The 23,220-nt window shown below is 40.7% G+C and overlaps 1 protein-coding gene across 1 annotated transcript; it reads right to left on the bottom strand.

The window, feature by feature from the left end:
• Positions 1–381: 381 nt before the first annotated feature.
• Positions 382–22,875, bottom strand: LOC114261330 (L-type lectin-domain containing receptor kinase IX.1). Its single transcript, XM_028201595.2, has 2 exons — positions 22,569–22,875; positions 382–2,798 (listed from the first exon to the last, which is right to left on the bottom strand). Exon 2 carries the CDS (start codon positions 2,644–2,646, stop codon positions 565–567), a length of 2,082 nt encoding a protein of 693 aa, XP_028057396.2. The 5' UTR covers positions 2,647–2,798; positions 22,569–22,875; the 3' UTR covers positions 382–564.
• Positions 22,876–23,220: the final 345 nt, after the last annotated feature.

Raw genomic sequence — 23,220 nt, forward strand, 5'->3', positions numbered from 1 at the left:
ACAGTAGTGAAAAGATGCGATATAGTGACAGTAAATGAAATTGTTAAGTGACCGAGTAGATCTAGATTAACATTAGCTAGCGTTGTAAATAGAGATATGGATCTACTTAATTTGACTAACAAAATGGCCTTTAATAGAGCTGTGTGGAAAAAAAAGATTCATGTAATCAACCTTATTTGATGGGATTTAAGACTTAGTTTAGTTTTGTTTGGTTCGGTACTCATTGATAATTTCCCCTTAAATAAATGGATTGGATTTGAGTTGTGTATTCCAACCTGTTTACGAATGGGATGGGTTCGGGTTGACCGTTCTGGACCTAATTGGTTATTATACTGTATTAATTTTGTCAAAATTTTGTATTTCATTAATCAAACAGACACATTTGAAAATAAATTTTCTACATAATAGAAAGATCGAATACTTTAAAAATGTATATATATAGTCAAACCTGACCTATAGCTTGAAGACTACAAAGTAAAAATTAATTTCCATGGTTCAATACGCCTACCAAAAAAAAAAAAAAATACTTCATACATGAAAATCTTGAGCTAGAAAATTGAAGAATCAATATATGGCATGTACAGGGAGTGATGCTGATGAAGAAGCAGCAGCTGCAGAGGTAGTGGTGAACTTTGTGGAATCAGTGTATAGGCTGCTTCCAGAAGTAGGGGCATCACTAGACACTGAAAATGCAGTTTTGAACATTGAAGGAGGCAAGTATGTTGCCACTGGCATCTCCAATGGAAGACTGGGCAATGAAGCTTCCAAATTAAGAACTTGAATTGCTTGCCTAATCGAAGGCCGAAGCTTGCTATCGGGATGAGCACACCACAGCCCGATAACCATCAAGCGTTCCATTTCTTGCTCATTGAACTCTCCACATAGTTTCAGATCAGCTGCTTCAAGAAGCTTTCCCATTCCATAGAGGTCCCAAACCCACTCAACCATGATTATCTGACTCTCTTGGACATTGTGTTTGATGGGTTTTCTCCCACATGCTATTTCCAATGCTACGACCCCAAAGCTGTAGACATCTGATTCTTTGCTAGCCTTTCCTGTGACAATATATTCAGGTGCCATGTATCCCATGGTTCCAGCCAAGGCTGTCGTCTGCGATCCTTTTTCGTGATCAACAAACCTAGCTAACCCAAAATCTCCTAGTTTGGCATTGAAATTTGAATCTAACATGACATTACTTGACTTTATATCCCTATGCACCACGCATTGTTCCCATTCTTCATGCAAGTATAGCAATGCCGAGGCCAAGCCTCGAGCAATTGTGTATCTCACTGCCCATGTCAACAAGCTTTTTTCCTCAAAGAGATGGGAATCTAAGCTTCCATTTGGCATGAACTCATAAACAAGGAGGAGTTCTCGTTTTTCATGGCACCAACCAACGAGTTGCACCAAATTCCTATGCCGCAAACGACTAATGATCCTCACTTCTGAGGCATACTCTTTTAGCCCTTGTTTTGAACCCCTTGATATCCTCTTCACAGCAACATAGGAATTCAATTCCTTCAAGAAACCTCTATAAACCCCGCCAAACCCTCCCTCTCCAAGTTTCTCTTGTTTGTCGAAATTATTTGTTGCACGAGCCAACTCGTTGTATGAAAATCTCTTTGGTCCTGCTCCTCTCTCAAATTCATCATCTATGGTGACCTCAAAGTTAGGGTCATCTTCACTTTCTCCTCTGTTCCTCTTCTTCCAACAGGCAAACAAAACCAAACCCAACCCACAAATCAAAAAAACAATTCCGCCCACAACAATTCCAACCACCAGTCCCATGTTGCCTTTACTTGGATTGTGGTCAGGAGGACTAACGCTGGGTGCAGTTCCATTTACATCAATTTGTAGAGTTGAACTAAAATTCCATGACTGGATGCTTTGCGTTGCTGATGCATTTCCTGTTGCAGCTGAAAAGCCAAAAATGACTGTTTCTGGCAAGTAATCTCTCAGATCAACTATATGAGAAAGGCCTTGTAGGACAGTGTCATTACCGCTAAAACCAGTGAAAACAACACTAAGATTTTTCGAACTAGAATTATAACTAATCCAAGCTTCATTTTGCTTCCCATCTTGAACATTACTCAACCATGTAACATTAGCAACTGATTTCATAGAGTTGATATCAATACCTACATGATCATGTATTGGGTCCCAAAGGTTCTGATATATATCGAACTCCACAGCGACAAATGCATTGTCTGTTGAGTTCAATGTCTGGTTGTCCTTTGTGAGGCCAAGAGTGCCGCCTTTTGTCACCCCATCAGGAATTCTGGAACCTTCGGGCGCAAGGAAGAATGCGATTCCATCACCATATGCTGTTCTGTTTTGGGAATCAATGATGAAGGAAAAGTGGGTGGTGAAGTCAGTGAGATTTCTTGAGGCCTTATCCCAAAGCTGCATAGGTCTGGCATATGAGGCTCGGCCGATGTTTGCAATGTTTTTGGTGAGTTGGATGGCATTGTTTTCTGCATAAGCTCTCTCATATGTTATGTTAGAGTCATCTGGACTGAAGCTGCTGAAGTTGAAGGACAATGGAGCTGTAAAGGGGATGATTAGTAAAAATAAAATGTTGATCATCAAGAGAGAGGATGGTTTGGTGATTGGAGATTGGTAAAACCAGAGTGCCAAACAACCCATTGTTGAAAACAAGTTTAGCAGATTGGCCTCTGCATAGCTTGCTGTTGCGGCATAAATCTTTTGACAATCTCTGTTTATCTGTATTGTCTCTCTTAGGCAAGTCTATCTATGTTAAATTGACTTCTTCACTCCATCATTGTGAGGTATTTTACCTGGCAAATAGTACACGAAAAAAATTATATTTTTTATTTTGCCGAATCATTTACACTTCGTTTGGTTTGAGTGAGTTGAAGAGAAAAGAAATGAAATGGAAATAAATGGATTTCAATCACTTGTTTAGATTATTAAATAGGAGAGAAATGGAGACAAACACATTTCTCTCGTAATCTCTATTTTGAATCTCTTCAAAAGTTGAGAGATTGGGAGACAAATGAAACCACAAAATACTATTTTATTATAATACCAAAACTAGCCCTTAACATATATATATAACAAATAAAAAAACTAACTCCTATAAAAAGATTAATTTGGTAATATAATATTATATCATTTTATTTATTCTTTTTTATATAGTTTAACCAAACAAGGTATAGAGAAATCAAATATCATTTCTTTTCCTTTCTCTCTTATCTATCCAAACAAAATATAGAGAAATCACAATCTTTTTTTTTAAGTTTTGAAATTCAAGGGCAATGTGAAAATGGGTTGTAGTTTAAGGAGAGTTTATTGTAGTTTATCCTAAAATAGAGTATTGACTCCAACCACAAGCCTTTATCTAGAAAAGTTTACAAAAGAATAAAGAGCAAATTTCACTTTGTACTTCTACATTTTACAGTCATTCACATTTTATTCTTTGAGTTTTTAATTATTCTAGTCGAGTCAAATTACAATTGGACCGTTTATATAATGATGTTCCAAAAATCAACAAAGAAATATTAATTATATTTAATATCTTTACACTTTTATCAAAATTGCACTTTAATCTTTATATTCATTTTTGAAACGGCATTATTATAAGAGTGAAACTTGACTTGAAATTTAGAAATTAACTTGTGCCAATTAAAAAGTTCAGGATAAAGTAGCATGGGGGTGCAAAAGTATATAAGGTAAAAGTATACAAGGACAGTGAAATTTGCTCAAGTATAAACTCTCAATTTTTTATTGAAGGGAAATACAATAACAGTTATCAAACGTAATCAATTATAATTTTGACCATCACAACAACAACAACAAATTCCAGGATCAAATCATAAACCCAAATCAATAAGCTCTTTACATGGTTAAAGACAACACACCCTTCGAGGGACAACACTCCTAGCCACGTTAGGAGCATTCACAGTGGGATGGCTAAAAAAATGTGTTAAGATGTGTGTTATATAACAAAAAGTGATAAAAGTAGAGTCCAAAAATGTGTGTTAAGATGTATTAAGAGTTTGTTAATTTTAAAGAGTGAGTAGTAGTATAATGGATGTGTTAAGGAGTGTTTTAAGAATATATATATATATATATATAATAAATAAAATAAATAAATAATTTAATTTAATCAAAAATTTCAAGCCTAAAATTAAATTTCAAGTACAAAAAAAAATCCCAACAAGTAAAAAAATAAAAAATTAAGTTGACTGTCGATTGACTGCCCCGGACATCCGGCCAGTCAACCGGTCATACCCAATTTTTTTTTTTTTTTTTTTTTTCCTTTTCTTAAAGGGTCCGGAAGTCCGGGGGACTTCTGGCGGGACATCCGGGAGACTTCCCAAGCACACATCTCTCTTCCTTCGTTAGCTAAAACGCTGACCACAGTTAACAAACAAGTTAACAGCTGACACTAACACACAACACTAACACACCATTGCAACACCCAATAATGTTTTTAGCTGGCCAAAAACTAACACCTGACACTAAAATACTCACTAACGCATCCATTGTGGATGCTCTAACACACAACATAATTTATAGGAGCAATAATGTTTGGGAGTTCTAATTGTGGGTCTTACAGGATGATGTGATGTTTTGGCTTGCTTTTCTCTTCTTTTTTTTATTTTTTGGTTTGACACCTCACTAGAGCTCATGTTAGAGCTCTAGTGTTAGAGCTCTCTGTCACCTTTAAGGAAGCAGATTTAAATAAGTGTATTTTTTGAATTTTTATTGTGTGGGTAATTTTCCGACCACACTGCCCGTCTGGTAATCAGCTGAAAAAGCACTGGCAAAATAGATGGCTTCAGCTAACCTGTAACAGAAAGAAAAAGCTCCGGCGGTGGTTCTTCCACTCGGGGGCACTCCGACGATCAAGTCAGTATATCTCTTAAAAATAATCAAGTGCTAAATTTACTACTCAAAGCATAAAACTGCGTACCTTTGACCCACGGGGGTGCCTCTCTTTTATAGCCAACTCAATCCTAATCCCACTAAAAGCCTGACTTCTATGGACTCCAACTCAGTACTTACTTTGGACTCCTCAAGAGATAAAGATAAACTCCCTAAGAGTTTTATTCTTATCTTGGCTAAGTCTCCACTCTACTCTAGGACTCTTGTCCCTTATCCACTTATCTCGGATTTCGATATCTTCGGAAATAACCTCGGCCTTGCCGAGATCACCTCGGCGTCACGACCAAGACACGTGGCACTTCGGCTAACACGTCGGCGTCACCTTGCCACATGTTGGTACTCAGAAAATATATCCCCACAACTGCCCCCTAGGTTCTATTACCTCGGCATTCTGAGGTGATGGAACCTATATCATTCCGTTTATCCAGTACGTCGGTTTTCAGTATCTCTGCCGAGATCATTCATTTCAGGCCGACATGTTTTTCCTAAAAAATCAAGATTTTAAGGACCTTCTCACGCGCATGAGCTGTTATGCACTTCAACTCAACCGTTTTAATCACGCGTTTCCCTCTTACTGGTCCGTACCCATGACGCGCCTGTTAGCTGCCTCTTTCTTCATGTGCGCCGTCTGACGCCCTCGTTCTTCTAGGTGTATTGATTGCTTTTTTTGCTGCCGCTTTCATTTTTGACAAAATATTTCCCCCTTTCTTCCGTCTCTTTACTTTTGCATCTGAGTTCTCTTGCTTTTTCTCTCTCTAAACTCTTTCTTTCAAATCCGCCATTGCTCAAGCTCCAAGCTCTGTAATTACCTTTCGTTCTTCCTGTGAAGTTTTCGTTGTCTTCGTTACATCTGTAACTGTCGTCTGACTTCAGCAATCTTCATACCGGCTTCATATTTTCTGGTAAGCTACTGTTCCTTTCGTTTTCAGTTCCTTGATGTTTCTTCTTCTTTTGCTGTCGCCATTACTGTACTGTTTCAATGCTTTTTTAATTTATAAATCGTACATCTGAACGTATTCATCCATGATTTTGCCTTTACCTACATTTTGAACACACGCACTGTTTCATCATTTCTTTGTACTTTTGTCACTGTTCTTGGCCATATACTCTTGTATTCTTCATGTTCTTAATAACCCATCCCAATTCTTGTTTCTGAAACTTCGTTTTTGTTTTCTGTTTTTTGCATCTTTTCCAGATCTGTGCCCTTGATCTTCATCTTCATAGCTTTAGGTTTGGGATTTGTTTGTAGAACCCACGATTTAGGGCAAAACTGAAACATTCCTTATAAATTTCTGTACCAGCCCAAACTTAGGTTTTTGCTGAGGTCCCACTAATAAGAAACATCTTCCTTCTGAATTTCAACCCTTCTAATTTAGGCTGATATCATGGGTATGTGGAGACATAGGGTAGATACCCCGACCAAACTTGAGTACTTTAGGCAAGAGTTCTCCATCCCTGCCGATGTCCATCTGAGACTGGCTGGGGATGATGACTCCATCATGCCCACAGAAAACGCCATGCCCCTTCCCATTGTACCTTTTACTGAGTGTGGACTCCAGCTCCCACTCGACATCCTTTTTCGCGAGATTCTTCATTATTATAAATTGAACCCTATGCAACTAGCAATCAATTCTTATCGAGTGATTTTTGGTATTATCGCCTTAGCTAAACAAGAAAACGTTAGGATCACCCTAGCTGATATACAGTATTGTTACACCATGTGTGCCCTTAACTTGAAAGAAAAAGGCTTCATTTATTATCTTAAGCCGAGGTCTACAGAATTCAAAATCATAGCCGACCTCCCAGACTCCAACAAGGGGGCTGTAGATGACTATCTCATTACCTCGGGAAATTGGGAGTTTGCTCCAGACGAGGACATCCATCTCTACCCTCTTCCCCGATCAGTTTTAGAGGACAAGGGTAAGAGCCCAGTATTAAGCTTTGCCTGTTTTCTTTCAAGGTCTTAAATACTTTATCTGTTTCTGACGTTTGTTCTTTTTGCAACTGTCCGTCAGCCACCAAAGGATTTTCGCCAATCCTTTGTCCCCAGCAAAGACTTGAAGAGACTTCTGGGTTTGCCAATCGAGAAACGGAAGGCACCCCTGCTTCTCAACTTCATCCCAACATACAAATCAGCTCTCCCCGACGTCCCCAGGAAAAAGAAGAAGAAGAGCTTATCTCCTTCCTCTGCTACAACTCTTCCAGTTGCATCAACATCGCAAACAGACCAAGGATCAACCTCTGATCCAGCAGAATAACCTTCGATCTCGGCTCCATACCTCATTCCACCATCCCAAAGAAAGCGTCGCCGACGTCTTGTTCTTACAGCCGAGATGGGTCGCGCAAAGCCAGTTGCTAAAGACCTCCTAGCCAACATTCCATCATCCATTGATGAACAACCAACACAAACCCAACCTCCAGCAAAACCAAAAAGAATTAAGAAAGCTCAACCGAAGGCAAAAGTTACTCAGACTGAGTCTGAGGATGCTTTGCCTATATCAAAGTTGGCTGAGAGCGACAAACCTCAACCCTCCGCTAGGAAGAGGCGCTCTGAAACACAGCCATCAGAATCCCCAAAATCCAAAAAGCCGAGATCCTCCTCCGTGACGACTTCGGGGTCCAAACAGAGCAGTATCCCTTGGACCCCTCAAATTACTCTAGAGGACAAGCCAGTCCTGACTACTGACAGTGCCGATGATATTAATGTCGGCGTAGCACTCAGTACCGCTCTGCTTCTGCCAGGGGACTTGGAGCGAAATGCTGGCTTTAGCGAGTACGAGAATTACGCCCTAATGCTTCAACACTCTGTTTAGGTAAATGTCTCCTAATTGGTGAATTTTTTCTTTCTTTATTTCATACTTTGAATATTCTTTAATACCTCTGTTTTCTTTCAGGCCATCCAACATGCCTATTCTTTTTCAATGCAGTCTTTTAAGAATCGGCAAAAGCTGGCCGACATGAAGAAGGAGTTCTCTTCCATTCAAAAGATCAATAAGGGCCTTGAATCAAAAATGAAGAAGCTGGAGGATCAAGCCGAAGCTGCAATTAAATCTCAGAATAATGCTGAAGAGAAGGCTAAGGCGGCTGAGGCTATCAGAAAGGTGGCTGAATCTCAAAGGAGAGAGGCCGAGGAAAAAATGGCCCAAGCTGAGAAAGAGCTTCAGGAGGCCCTGGCCACCAAAGAGGCTGAAATCAAAGACGCTGATGAAAAGGCATATAATCAAGGCATAGCCGACATTACTGAGGCCTATGAATTTCAAGTGAAGCAGGCATGCAACAAGGGTTTCACCCTTGGTTGGATGTCTCTTCTGAAAAAACTTAATGTTCCTGATGACTCTCCTTTGCGCAAGGCCGACGCCATTCCCTTGCCATTTCCTCCAGCCCCAACTCCAAGTGAAGATGTCAGCGAATCTGATGCTGAGGATGAGGCCGAGGAGGAAGAGGACGAGGCTTTGATTAGAAAATCCAAAGACGCTGATGGGGCCAAGTCCCCTCCTCAGAATGAGCAAGCCTTAGACTTGACTCAGGACGATGAAGGTGATTTGGTTCCCATAGAAGCTGTTCTTGAGATTGCACCAGCCGACATCCCTTCTGAGGTCAAGATGGTTGAAGAAACTCTTCAGGAAATTGACGCCGAGATAGCGGCAGAGAAGGAGGCCAAGGTGGTATCTGATCTTCAAATTCAACAATCTGGCGGAAAGGAGCCTTAGCTTTAAGTCTTCTTCTTATTTAAGTGTTAGGGGTAGTTTGGTCTTTATGTATTATTCTTATTAGTATAAGTAGTTGTGTGTAAGGGGAAAACCCTAAGTTTTGAATCAATAATCTACAAAAGCTTTCTCTTGTTCTATTCCTTCTTCTTCTTCTTCTCATCTATACATTTAACATGGTATCAGAGCACTATCTTCCTCCTTGAAGATTGTTCCTTAGAGCCCCATATTGTTCCTGGTACGTCTGTTACAGCCAAAAAAAAAAAAAAAAAAAAATTAAAAAAAAAAAAAAAAAAAAAAAAAAAATTTACAGTATGCTCGAAATTTAATGGGTAATCATCCTATAATCTCATTTTGATTGTTTGGTCATTATTGATTGAATTTTCTAATTTTTTTGATTTTTCGTCAAAATTGGGTGATTTTTCGAAAATCACTGTTTGACCCTCTTTTTTCTGGTTTTGTCCCTTCTTCTCCTATCCTTGGGAGCCGACTGGAACCCTAAGGGGGTTTGTTGTCCCTGGTTTGATGTATTTTGGCCCTATCTTGGATTTTTATCGCTGTTTAGATGCTCTGCTTCGGTTTTCTGACTTGTAGTTGATCTGGTTGCTCTGTTCTGGGCTTCTTTTGGACTGTTTTAGCCTTAAAAGGTGTTTGGTGTGCTGGTTGGGTGATTTGTGAACTTGTTTGATATCCGGCTTGTGTTTTTTGCACCCTCTTTTCTCATCTCATGGCTGACAGCTTGGGTCAGGACTCTAAGGGCAAGGAGGAGAGTGGACTGAGTCGTGGTCTGACTCTTGGTGATAGTCCTTCTCTCCAGATTAGTCCGGTCAAACTTAATGGTCTTAATTACTTGATTTGGTCCCGCTCCTGTAGTCTTGCGATTGCCGCCCGGCGTTTGACTGGCTATATTACTGGTAGTAGTTCCCAGCCACTTACTGAGGATAGTACTTTATCTGCTCAATGGATTTCTGAGAATGCTTTAGTTATGACCTGGCTCATCAATTCTATGGAGCCTACCATTAGTCGGACTTTTCTCTTGATGGATACTGCTCACAAGATCTGGATAGCTGCCTCTCAAATGTATTCTCAACAAGGGAATGATGCACAGGCCTATGAATTGCGTAAGACGATTAGGGGTTTGGATCAGAAGGATCGCTCTCTGGCAGTCTACTATGTTGAGTTGAGTGGTTTGTGGCAAGAGCTAGATTTCTACCAGAGTTTCCAGCCAGTTTGCTCCAAGGATGCCACTATGTTTCAGCAGGCTGTGGAGAAGGAGCGGGTGTATGACTTTCTTGCTGGTCTGAATTTGGAGTATGATCAGATACGGGTTCAGGTGTTGGGTCGCTCTCCGTTTCCTACATTGCGTGAGGCTTATGCCCTGGTTCAGCAGGAGGAGAGTCGTCGCAGTGCTATGGTGCATGCTCCTGTTCTGGATCGGTCAGCGATGGTTGTCGGCCCCAAGTCACGTGATACTCCACCTTTTCTGCCTCCAGGTGGTGGTAAGGGTCCATTGGTTGATCGGGACCGGTTGAAGTGTGAGTATTGTGGGAAAGATAGACATGATAAAGAACACTGTTGGAAGTTGCATGGCCGCCCTACTCGAGGCCGTGGTCGTGGTGGTGGTGTTCGTCCTCAAGCACATGTTTCTGAGACTACTGCTAGTGCCTCGAATGATGCTAGTTCTCTTTCCCCGGATGAGCTTCACACTCTCAGACGTTTGATGGCTCGACTTGATTCTTCATCTGCCTTAGCTCGTTCCTCTTCTGCCTCTTCCAACTTTGCTCACACAGGTATTTCTGCTAGTGCCCTCAGTGTTTCTTCGTCGTCTCCTTGGATCATTGATTCCGGTGCTACCGATCACATGACGGGTACTTCTAGTTTTTTCCATTCTTATTCACCTAGTTCTGGGCGAGATAAGGTTAGAGTGGCTGATGGCACTTTATCTTCTATCTCCGGCAAGGGTTCTGTTCGTTGCACCTCTTTACTTTCGCTTTCATCTGTTCTTCATGTTCCTAATTTTTCAACTAACTTACTTTCTGTTAGTAGCCTTACTACTGCTCTCAATTGCTCTGTAACCTTTTTTCCGACTCATTGTGTCTTTCAGGAACTGGCTACGGGGAAAATGATTGGCAGTGGTAGAGCACAAAGTGGTCTGTACTTTCTGGATGCCATGCCTGCCTCACCTTTGTCCTCTCAGGCTCTGCAATGCTCTTCTGGCTCCTCCCTTCGTCTCCTTCATCAGTGGCATCGCCGTTTGGGGCATCCTTCCTTTAGCATTTTAGAGAAACTTTTTCCTTTATTAGTTCGTGATTGTCCTAGGAATAACTTTGTTTGTGATGCTTGTGAGCTTGCTAAGCATAAACGTACTTGTTATCCTTCAATTAATAAAAGAAGTACTTTTCCTTTTATGCTTATTCATACCGATGTGTGGGGTCCTTCCCCTGTTGTTTCTACCTCTGGTTATCGATGGTTTGTCACATTCATTGATTGTTATTCCCGTGTGACTTGGCTTTATTTACTTCGCACAAAAAATGAAGTTTTCTCATGCTTCAAAAGTTTTCATAAAATGGTATCCAATCTCTTCAATGCTACTATCAAAATTCTTAGGAGTGACAATGGGACTGAGTATGTTGATGGCGCTTTCCGGGCATACCTCGACGACCATGGCATTCTTTATCAGACTAGTTGTGTTGGCACTCCTGAACAGAATGGAGTTGCTGAACGTAAGAATGGCCATCTACTTGAGGTTGCTCGCTCTCTCTTGTTTACCATGAACGTTCCTAAGTCCTTTTGGGGGGATACGGTTCTTACCGCGGCTTATCTTATTAACCGTATGCCCTCTAGTGTCCTCCACTTCCAAATTCCTCTTGAGCTTCTTCCTGTGACGTATCCCACTTCTTCTCTTCCGCCTCGGGTTTTTGGTAGTGTCTGTTTTGTTCATCTTCACCCTCGGCCTCGTGGGAAGCTTGATCCTAAGGCTGTCCGGTGTGTCTTTCTTGGTTATTCTGCTACTCAGAAAGGCTACAAATGCTATGACCCTCACTCTCATAGGTTGTATGTTAGTATGGATGTCACCTTCCGTGAATCTGAGTCTTTTTTTCCTGGTCCTCCGCCATCTCCTCAGGGGGAGCGTGGTATCGATGAGATTGCGGATGAGACGGCATCATATCAGCATGAGTTGTCTTTTTTCCCTCCTCCTCAACGGGCTGTTATTTGTGGTGAGGGGGAGCCTAGGAGTTCTGTTGATGAGGAGTCGGATATCAGTGGTCGTTTGGACAGAGCTGATCTTAAGACTTATTCACGGCGTCAGAAAGAGCCGGCTTCTCTTGTGCCACCAAGTCAATCATCATCTCCTATGCCAGTTCCACACCCAGTTTCCACTAACTCTTCAGGTAATGATCATCATCTCATTTCTTCACCTGTTGTTGATGGTCCTATTACGGATGATTTGAGTCTTCCTATTGCTCTCAGAAAGGGGGTTAGAGCTTGTACTCAACACCCTATTTCTAAATTTGTGTCATATGATTCGTTGTCTTCTACGTATCGTGCTTTTGTTTCGTCCCTTTCTTCTGTGTGTATTCCGCAGGGTTGGAAAGAAGCCATCAATGATCCTAAGTGGAAGGTAGCTATGGTAGAAGAGATGCAAGCTTTGAGTAAAAATAACACATGGGAGTTGGTGTCTCTTCCAAATGGGAAACACCCAGTCGGATGTAAGTGGGTGTTCACCATTAAGCACAATGCAGATGGGACGATTGAACGGTACAAAGCAAGACTAGTGGCCAAGGGATTTACCCAAACATATGGAATAGATTATCAAGAAACTTTTGCCCCGGTAGCAAAGATGAATTCCATTCGAACTATTCTGTCATGTGCGGCTAATTTGGGATGGTCTCTACAACAACTAGATGTGAAGAATGCTTTTCTTCATGGGGATTTGGAGGAAGAGGTATATATGGATGTACCTCCAGGATTCTCATCTCAGTCTACAGTTGGAAAGGTTTGTAGATTAAAGAAGGCTTTGTACGGTTTGAAACAATCTCCTAGAGCCTGGTTTGGTAGATTCCTCAAGGCAATGGTGGGATTTGGATATCAGCAAAGCAATGCGGATCACACCTTGTTTGTCAAACGCAATGTACATAAGGTAACAGTGCTTATTGTATACGTGGATGACATAGTTGTGACAGGTAATGATGAGGAGGAGGTGACCCATCTCAAGATGCAGTTAGCCAAGGAGTTTGAGATAAAAGAACTTGGTCCATTAAGATACTTCCTTGGGATTGAAGTTGCTAGATCTGACAAAGGCATCTTTATTTCTCAAAGGAAGTACATTCTAGATCTTCTTGAAGAAACGGGCATGTTGGGCTGCAGACCAACTGATTCACCAATTGAGACTAATCATCATCTTTGTAGTGGAATTGGTGAGCTTGTGGAGAAGGAAAGGTACCAAAGACTTGTGGGAAGACTGAAATATCTCTCTCATACTCGTCCAGATATTGCCTATGCAGTTGGAATAGTTAGTCAGTTTATGCATGATCCTCGTGTACCTCATTTGGATGCAGTCTATCGCATTTTGAGGTACCTTAAATCTGCCCCTGGAAAAGGAATTTTGTTCTCTAATCATGGTCACTTGAGGTTGGAAGCATTCACAGATGCAGATTGGGCAGGCTCTATAGATGACCGACGCTCTACATCTGGTTATTGTGCTTTTGTAGGGGGAAATCTAGTTACATGGCGTAGTAAGAAGCAGGGGGTCGTTTCTAAATCTAGTGCTGAAGCTGAATACAGGGCTATGGCACATGGAACATGTGAACTAATGTGGCTTCAATCTTTGTTGAGTGATATAGGGCTTGATTGGAGTGGTCCCATGACTTTGTATTGCGACAACAAGGCTGCTATTAGTATTGCACACAATCCTGTTCAACATGACCGGACTAAGCATATTGAGATTGACAGACATTTCATTAAGGAGAAATTGAATAAGGGTGTGATATGTATGCCTTTTGTTAAGTCTGAAGATCAACTGGCGGATGTTTTTACTAAGGGTCTTAGTAGTAAAGTCTTTCACTCTATTTGTTGCAAGTTGGGCATGAGAAACATCTTTGCACCAACTTGAGGGGGAGTGTTAAGTGTTAGGGGTAGTTTGGTCTTTATGTATTATTCTTATTAGTATAAGTAGTTGTGTGTAAGGGGAAAACCCTAAGTTTTGAATCAATAATCTACAGAAGCTTTCTCTTGTTCTATTCCTTCTTCTTCTTCTTCTTCTTCTTCTTCTCATCTATACATTTAACAGTATTTTCTTGTTTCTTTATCTTAGGGAACAATGTACGTTCTTTGTATAGCCGATGTGCCCCCCTTTTTTTTTCTTTGAATGTTAATACAAGGTTTTTCCTTTATTGAATGCTTGTACTTCTATCTTCTCTTCTTTGTCTTCATATGATTCTATACTTAGAATATTCTGCATACATGTACTCATTCTTCTTTGTACAATCTTCTCGGGGTAACATACCTCGGTTGTGCCACCTGATAATTTACCTCGGCAAGTACTTGTCCTGTAAATTGCTTATAAGTTTTAACAAGGATAAACATATATTTGTTTAATTTTTATAAATTTTTCTCAAGTTATAACAGGTGCTAAGCAATATATTTGCCTAACTTCAACTTGTAAACTACTACAAATTTCAACAAGCATTAAGCATTACTTTAGTTTAACTTCAACTTGTAAATTGCTACAAATTTCAACAAGTGAAGATAAATAATTACCTCGACTTAACTTCAACTTGTAAATTGCTACAAATTTCAACAAGTAAAGATAAATAATTATCTCGGCTTAACTTCAACTTGTAAATTGCTACAAATTTCAACAAGCGATAAGTATTATTTCGGTTTAACTTCAACTTGTAAATTGCTACAAATTTCAACAAGTGAAGATAAACAATTATCTCGGCTTAACTTCAACTTGTAAATTGCTACAAATTTCAACAAGTGAAGCTAAATAATTATCTCGGCTTAACTTCAACTTGTAAATTGCTACAAATTTCAACAAGCGTTAAGCATTATTTCGGTTTAACTTCAACTTGCAAATTGCTACAAATTTCAACAAGTGAAGATAAACAATAATCTCGGCTTAACTTCAACTTGTAAATTGCTACAAATTTCAACAAGCGTTAAGCATTATTGTCTTCTCTCTGCCCCCAATGTGAACCTGAGTTCTACTTGGATTCTCATTATTCAGAAACAATCATTATGTATCTTTTATCAATTCACAAGTCTTGGAGAATTCTGCTAAGATTTTATTGATGATGTTTGCCAAAAAATAACAAGGAACATCTAATGATAGAAAAATTTCAAATTACAAGTATTCCAAGGTCTTGACAATGCTTTGCCTTCATTATCTTCAAGCCGGTATGCTCCATTGCCCAATGCCAAAGTAATTCTATAGGGCCCTTCCCAGTTTGGGCCAAGCTTGCCCTCTTTTGGATCCTTCTTGTTGCCAACAACTTTTCTTAGGACTAGGTCGCCGACCTGAAAATCCCTTGGATTAACCTTCTTATTGTAAGCTCTAGCAAGTTGCTGCTGGTATGTTGCGAGCTGAATTGCAGCTTTCTCCCTTCTTTCTTCTAAGAGATCCAAATCTCAGGCTAGAAGTATATCATTTGTGCCATTCTCTACTCCTTCGGTTCTGATCCCTGGGATGCCAATCTCCAGTGGGATAACTGCTTCTGTGCCATAAGCCATGGCAAAGGGGGTTTCCCCTGTTGATCTTCTCGGCGTAGTCCGATATGCCCAAAGTACATTGGGCAATTTGTCTACCCACTTTCCTTTTGCTGCCTGCAGCCTCTTTTTTATCCCATCCAAAATTACTTTGTTGGATGCTTCTGCTTGCCCATTATTTTGGGAAAAACTTGGTGTTGAAAAGTAATTTTTTATTTTGAATTTCGCACAGAAGTTCTTGATGAGTTTGCTGTCAAACTGCGTTCCGTTGTCGGCAACTATTGCCCTTGGGATGCCAAATCTGGTGATGATGTTTCTACATATGAAATTCTTAACGTCCACATCTCGAATTTTGGCAAGGGGTTCTGCTTCTATCCACTTCGTGAAGTAATCTGTTGCTACCAACAAATACTTCCTTTGCCCAGTTGCTTGGGGCAACTGTCCAATGAGATCCATGCCCCATTGGGCAAATGGCCATGGATTGAATACAGGGTTTAGGTCAGCAGCTGGCTGGTGTATCAAAGGTGCGAACCTTTGGCATTGTTCACACTTCTTCACGTAGGCTTCTGCATCTTTTTGCATGTAGGGCCACCAATCCCCCTGGGTAATGGCCCTGTGAGCTAGTGATCTACCCCCAGCGTGGCTTCCACAAATTCCTTCATGAATTTCGTATAGAAAGTCTTTAACCGGCGAAGGGTGTACGCACCTTAAAAGGGGTCCTGTGAAGGACCTTCTGTAGAGATGTCCGTCCGCTGTCAGACTGAATCTTGCCGACTTAATCTGATCTTGTGTGCCTCCTTATGGTCTTCTAGCAACTTTCCCTCTTTCAGGAATGCAACAATTGCATCCATCCAGCTTGGTCCCAAGTCTACACACATTGCTTCTTGTTCTGTGATCAGTTGTTCTATGCTCGGGCTTGACAGATAGTCAATCATTATTGTTCTTGTTTTTCCAGTTTGCATTGAGCTTGCCAAGTTGGCCAACGCGTCGGCGTGGTTGTTATCATCTCGGCTGACTTGAAGAAGTCGGCAGTTGCGAAACAAGGCTGCCAGTCTGATGACCTCTTTTGCGTATGCCGACATCCTTTTATCTCGGGTTACAAACTCTCCTGTTGTTTGATTTACTATAAGTTGTGAATCACAAAAAATTATTACCTCATCTGCTTCTGCTGCCACTGCTAGCTTCAGTCCTGCAATCAGTGTTTCGTATTCTGCCTCATTGTTTGAGGCCTTGAACCCCAATCGAATAGACTGTTCCAATATTTCCCCATCAAGAGATATCAACACTACTCCTGCCCCTGCTCCTTGCCGGTTTGAACTTCCATTAACAAACAGGCGAAAGGAGTCGCCGATGTAAATGCTGTAAGGTCTGAGTTTTTCCTTTCCTTGTTCTTTTGCCTTTGGCTGGGCTTCTCCTTGTTTGTTTGGACATCGTTCATCTTAGCTCAACGGAGCCCGATGTTCAATGGATTCTGGCGTGAATTCGGCCACGAAGTCGGCCAAAACTTGGCCCTTAATTGCTGTTCTCGGTCTGAACTCCAGGTCATACTGACCCAAGGCTACTGCCTATCTTGCTATTCTTCCAGTTAAGTCTCCTTGTTGTAACAAGGACTTCAGCGGGTGCTCTGTTAGCACTATAATCTTGTGCGCTTGAAAGTAATGGTTCAGCTTCTTTGAAGCCATTACTAAGGTCAGCATTAATTTTTCCAAGGGTAGATACCTTGTTTCTGCATCAGCTAAGGTTCTGCTTACATAGTAAACAGCCTTTTGCTCCCATTTTTCTTCACGAATTAATACTGCACTTATTGCATGTTCTGAAACGGCTAAGTACAAAAACAGTTCTTCTCCAGGTTCAGGTGTTGAGAGGACTGGAGCCATCGTCAGATATTTCTTTAGGTCGGCCAAGGTGGCCTCACATTCCTCAGTCCATAGGAAGTCTATGGCCTTCTTTACCAGGTTGAAGAAAGGTTTACATTTGTCTGAGCTTCGGCTTATGAACCTGTTTAGGGCTGCGGCCCTTCCAGTAAGCATTTGAACCTGTTTTGCCGACGTCAGGCTTTTTAGCTCAAGGATGGCCTTGATTTGATCTGGGCTGGCCTCAATGCCCTTTCTTGTTACCAGGTACCCAAAAAATTTACCTGATCCAACTCCAAACGCGCATTTCGATGCGTTGAGTCGGAGCCGGTATGTTTTGAGTATCTCAAAGACTTCTTTTAGGTCGGCAAGATGACACCTTGGTTCCTTGGTCTTTACGACGATGTCGTCAATGTAGACTTCCACTGTTTGGCCAATCAAATTTTTGAACATCTTGGTTACCAACCTTTGGTAAGTTGCTCCTGCGTTTTTCAACCCAAAAGGCATTACCTTGTAACAATACAGTCCTTTCGGGGTGATAAACGCATTCTTCTCTTCGTCTGGGGGGTACATGGCTATTTGGTGGTATCCTCTATAAGCGTCCAAGAAGCTCATCCTTCTATGTCCAGATGTGGCGTCTACCAACTGGTCAATCTTGGGTAGAGGAAAGCAGTCTTTGGGACAAGCTTTGTTCAGGCTTGTAAAATCTACGCAGACCCGCCATTTACCGTTCTTCTTCTTTACCACTACTGTGTTGGATAGCCATGTCGGGTAATGAACTTCTCGGATGGCCCTGGCCTCCAGAAGTCTGTCCACTTCTTCTTCTACTGATTCGACGTGCATCAACGTCGGTCTTCTGGCTCGTTGAATCACAGGTTTTGCCAACCTGTCGACGTTCAGTCTGTGGCAAGTGACCCCGGGGTCAATGCCAGGCATTTCGTAAGATGTCCAGGCGAACACCTCAATGTTGGCTCTTAGAAAGTCTCCAACTCTTTTTCTTCCTCTTCGGCTAAGCCCGAGCCGAGAAGAAAGAAGCGTTCTTCATCCCCATCCTGAACAAGGATTTTCTTCAGCGCCTCTTTGCTCTTCTCGGCTGGTTCTTTGCCGACGTCTTCTAGGACTTTCACGTCCTCATCTTCAATTTCTGCCTTTTCTAGTTCTCGAATGTTGCAGGTGGATTTCATTGTTGTCATGGAGCAATTCTTTGCCTGCAGTTGATCTCCTCTGACTTCTTCAATCCCATGCTCTGTTGGGAACCGCAGTAGTTGATGCAATATTGAGGGAACTGCCCCCATTGCATGCAATCATGGTCTTCCCAAGATGATGTTATGTGGCGAAGGTGTGTCAATCACCATGAATTCTGTCCTGATCTTCTTAGTGCCAGCTTGTACTTCCGAGCTTGTTGCGCCCAGTGGCCACGTTGACGTTCCATTGAAGCCGACCATCAGGCCATTTGATTGCTCCAAGTCATCAGGATGAAGGCCCAGCTCTTTGTAACATCTAACTTACATGATGTCGCAAGTGCTGCCCTGATCAATCAGGATGCGTTTCACTTGGCACTCCCCAACCTGGAGGGATATTACCAAGGCATCATTATGGGGATGTTGGACCATCTCTAAGTCGGCTTCAGTAAACGCTATCGTCGGTCCCTGGCATTCTTTAGGCCGAGGTCGTTTATGTCCAACCTGGTTCACGTGCTGCAGGTGTTTTACCTTCTAGGTCTCCCCTCGTATGTCGTTTTCGTTCACCTTTGAGTGAATTACGTTAACCACCCGTGGTCTTTCTGCGGGTGGTTGCTATGCTAGGGGAGGCGGAGCTGCTGGTGCTTGAGGCAATCTTGCCTGTTCTTCTCTAGTCCTGACTTCATCAACAAGGTCCCTCAGATGTCCTTGCCTTACCTAGTCTTCTAAGTGTGCTTTTAGGGCTCTGCAGCCCTGAGTTGGGTGCCCTTCTTTATTGTAGTAAGCACAATGCCTATCGACGTTTCTTCCCATGAATTCCCCTGGTGTTCTTGTCGGTCCTCTAAAATAGGATTGGTTTCGTATTTGATCCAAGACTTTATGGATCGGGACTCGAAATATAGTCGTTACTGCCTGTTTTGCCTTCAAGTCCGTTTCCTGTTTGGTCGGTCCGTTGTTACCTCGGCTTCGCTTCGGCGAGCCGTTTCCTTTCTCTTGCTTTGTTTCTTTATTTCCCGACGTATCCTCCTCGACTCTGGCGTACTTCTCTATTCTCGCCATGAGTTCTTCCATGCTTTTTGGCAATGTCTTTGCCAAAGATTTCCGTAGTGGACAGTCATCTTTCAGGCCATTCTTGAAGGACACGACCGCCACCTCTTGGTTGCAATCGGGTATTCAATTGAACACCTCGTAGTACCTTTTTGCGTAGGCCCTGAGGCCTTCATCCTTAGCGATCTTTAAAGCCATCAGTGCGTCGACCCTCAAGGGCTAAAGTTTATTTGTCACAAACCTGGCCACAAACATCTCGGTCAGGCCTTCCCAAGTCTTTACACTTCCCTTCAGTAGTTTATGGAACCAATCTGATGCAATTTCCCCGAAGGATGAGGGAAATACTTTGCAGAGCAACGGCTCGTTCTCACTATATAATGCCATTGAGTTCAGGTATAGTCCAACATGAAAGTTGGGATCTAACTTACCATCATATATTTGGAACCTCGACATACTGAATCTCTTTGGTGCTTTAAATTTGTCCAGTTCCACCGAGAATGGTGTCTTCGGCTTAACCGGGGAAGTTACCTCGGCTTCAACATTCTGTTGCTTCCTCTTGAGGTAATCTCTCAAGTCTTCTTTACTCCTCCCTGGAGCTCGGCTATCTCTGGACTTCAATCTCTTCGGCACACTACTTTCGGCCTCGTGGTGGGCTCGTTTTGATCTTTCTCCATGTGTTGTGTCAAAGCAGAGCGCCTGCCCTTGAACATGCCGATGTTCTTTGGGCTCTGGATCCTTCGTGTGATACGTTCTTCGGGACTCCTCTCGTCTCGGCTCCTCTCGTCTGCCTTCCCTGGAAGGTCGGTGAGAGTGCCTTCCGCTCCTGGTATGCTAAGGGACTTCGGGGATTGTTCTTCTTCCTCCCTTCTGCGTATTAGTTGCTGGCATCGGCGTATCCTGCAGCGGGTATGGTGGCTGCATGACATTGTTTTGCATCATAAAGTTGACCACTGACTGTAGGTCTGCCAACTTGTTTGTCAAGTCTTTTACTTCCTCATCCCTCCATAGGCACCTATCCCTCCATACCTGAAGGTTATCTTCGTTATAGTACTTGCTTTGGTCTGTCCTCTTCGAAGTGTCGCCCTCCTGGCCGACGTCTTTCTCTCCGTGGCCCTGGTCATGTGTTTCTGCATTGTGGTTGTCTCCTTCAACGTCAAGGTCAATTGGTCTGCCACTCCCAGCGGGAGTGTCGCCCCCAATGTTTTCCTTCTGTCCGTTGCTGGCCATCTATTCTTCTAAGTTTTCCACAGACGGCGCCAAATTGTGTGGGTAATTTTCCGACCACACTGCCCGTCTGGTAATCAGCTGGAAAAGCACTGGCAGAATAGATGGCTTCAGCTAACCTGTAACAGAAAGAAAAAGCTCCGACGGTGGTTCTTCCACCCGGGGGCACTCCGACGATCAAGTCAGTATATCTCTTAAAAATAATCAAGTGCTAAATTTACTACTCAAAGCATAAAACTGCGTACCTTTGACCCACGGGGTAGCTTCTCTTTTATAGCTAACTCAATCCTAATCCCACTAGAAGCCTGACTTCTATGGACTCCAACTCAGTACTTACTTTGGACTCCTTAAGAGATAAAGATAAACTTCCTAAGAGTTTTATTTTTATCTTGGCTAAGTCTCCACTCTACTCTAGGACTCTTGTCCCTTATCCACTTATCTCGGATTCCGATATCTTCGGAGATAACCTCGGCCTTGCCGAGATCACCTCTACGTCACGACCAGGACACGTGGCACCTCGGCTAACACGTCGGCGTCACCTTGCCACGTGTTGGTACTCAGAAAATATATCTCCATATTTATATAATTAAAAAAATGTGTAGAAAAGTAGAAAAATGAGTAAAAAGTTATAGAGAAGATGTTGATAAATATTGATTGATGTAATCCAAATATATATATATATATATATGCAAAAAAAATAAAAAATATTTTTTTAGTGTATGCAAACACCAACTAGGAATACAACACTAGGACAAAATAAGATTTATACAATGCACTGCCAATCACTCAGTTACTCCAATAAAACTAAACCATGGTTTTACAAAATCAGCCCATGGTTTTTGCCCAAATATTTTCCAAAAAAGAAAAAAAGAGGCCATGGTTTTACAAAACCAGCCCATGAAGAAGAAGTTATTGAAGATAAACAAAAAGGTATATGCAAAGCATAGCTGTTGGGTAGGGACCTCCGTTTGAGAAAAGAAAAATAAATGGTTCTGGTCTTTCATTTATGAGGATAACAAAATGTGTTTTTTAATTATCATGTTTTAATTTATTTATTTTTTACAAACTAAAAGTATTTAAAGAAATCTCCAGTAAAAATTTAAAAAAAAAAATTAATACAAGAATATATTATTTTAAAGTTTTTGCCGAACAAATAATTTGTACAAAGGTAGAATGCGATATAAAAATATGGATGAGATATTTTTCTTCTTTTAAATATTAATAGACAATCTCAATATTATAAAAAATACACGATCAAATGATTTATTTCTCATCAAATTACATCATTTTTAATTATAAATGAAACTTATAAAATTAAATAATTTTTGGGATAATTATAAAAGAAATAAAAGAAAAACCCTCAAGATTTGATCATTATAACAAAATAAATTTTTAATTTTAACAATTTAAATCATAATTTTTTTATTTATTTTCAATCTAAACTATTATCTATTTTCGTTAAATAAAATAAAAAAAAATATTTTAACCTCTACACTCAACATAAAAATATTTTTTATTGAATTTAATGACTAAAATATTTTTTTTAAAAAAAATTGTTGGTTTTATTTAGTGAAAATAGACAGAAAATTTAGATTGAAAACAGATTTATTAGAGTTTAAATTAAGAAAATTAAATATTCATGAAATTTTACGGATTTTTTTTTTTTTTGTAATTATCCCAATAATTTTTTTTCTTTTAAATTTCAATAATCATTTACCACTTAACTTATAAATCAAACATAAGAAACAAGATTTCTTCATTTTTTTTTTTCTTTTCTTATGGATTTTCATCAAATTACTCTATTCAAACAAGGTACTAAAAAGCAAAATAGAATCCAAAGCGGCAAACCAAAAGCAAATCGCAGGATCAGTTGGCTAGGAGAGAGAGAGAGAGAGAGAGAGAGAGAGAGAGAGGAGGGTTTTGGAGTTCCATACCTGAGTTGCAGATTCTTGAAGATGATGATCAACAGTATATTTTTTTTTTTTTGGTTTAAACCTTGATAATTAATAATAAAGCAAATGCACAATTATACGATGTCGCGTGAAGTGCCTAGTCCGCGTAACGGAGGATGCGAACGGAACAGTTTTTATATAGAGTCGGAGCCAAAAAGTGGAACCCACTACATACTTCATTTATATAAATCTATACCAACTCGTGACTATGTGCTGGGAAGATGACTTATATAAATCTATACCAACTCGTGACTATGCGTTGGGAAGATGGACTATGCGTTGGGAAGATGACTTAGTGATTGTTTAAAATGTTCTAAATAAATATATTTTTTAATTTTTTATAAAAAAATAGAGGGAAGATGTTGATTGATATGACTTAAAAAAGATAAAAAAAATCAAAATTATAAATTTATTTAATCTTACCAAACTTGACCTTATATTACTTAAACTAGGTATAAATTATAATGTCAATTTCATTATTATTATTATTATTTTTATTTATTTAAATGGTACACGTATAGCGTGTACTATTTACTACTATATATATGTATATTTTTTCGAAAATGAGCTGTAGCTTGAATTGGTTGGCTCGAATTGGTTGGCTCGAAAGAGGGAGAGAAGAGAGGAAGAAGAG

The sequence above is a fragment of the Camellia sinensis genome, chromosome 2, assembly GCF_055761805.1.
Source record: "Camellia sinensis isolate YWXY chromosome 2, ASM5576180v1, whole genome shotgun sequence".
NCBI classification, from domain to species: domain Eukaryota; kingdom Viridiplantae; phylum Streptophyta; class Magnoliopsida; order Ericales; family Theaceae; genus Camellia; species Camellia sinensis.

Bases quoted from the DNA above. Each gene is read 5' to 3' on its own strand.
- LOC114261330 (XM_028201595.2), bottom strand. From the start codon at position 2,646: ATGGGTTGTTTGGCACTCTGGTTTTACCAATCTCCAATCACCAAACCA.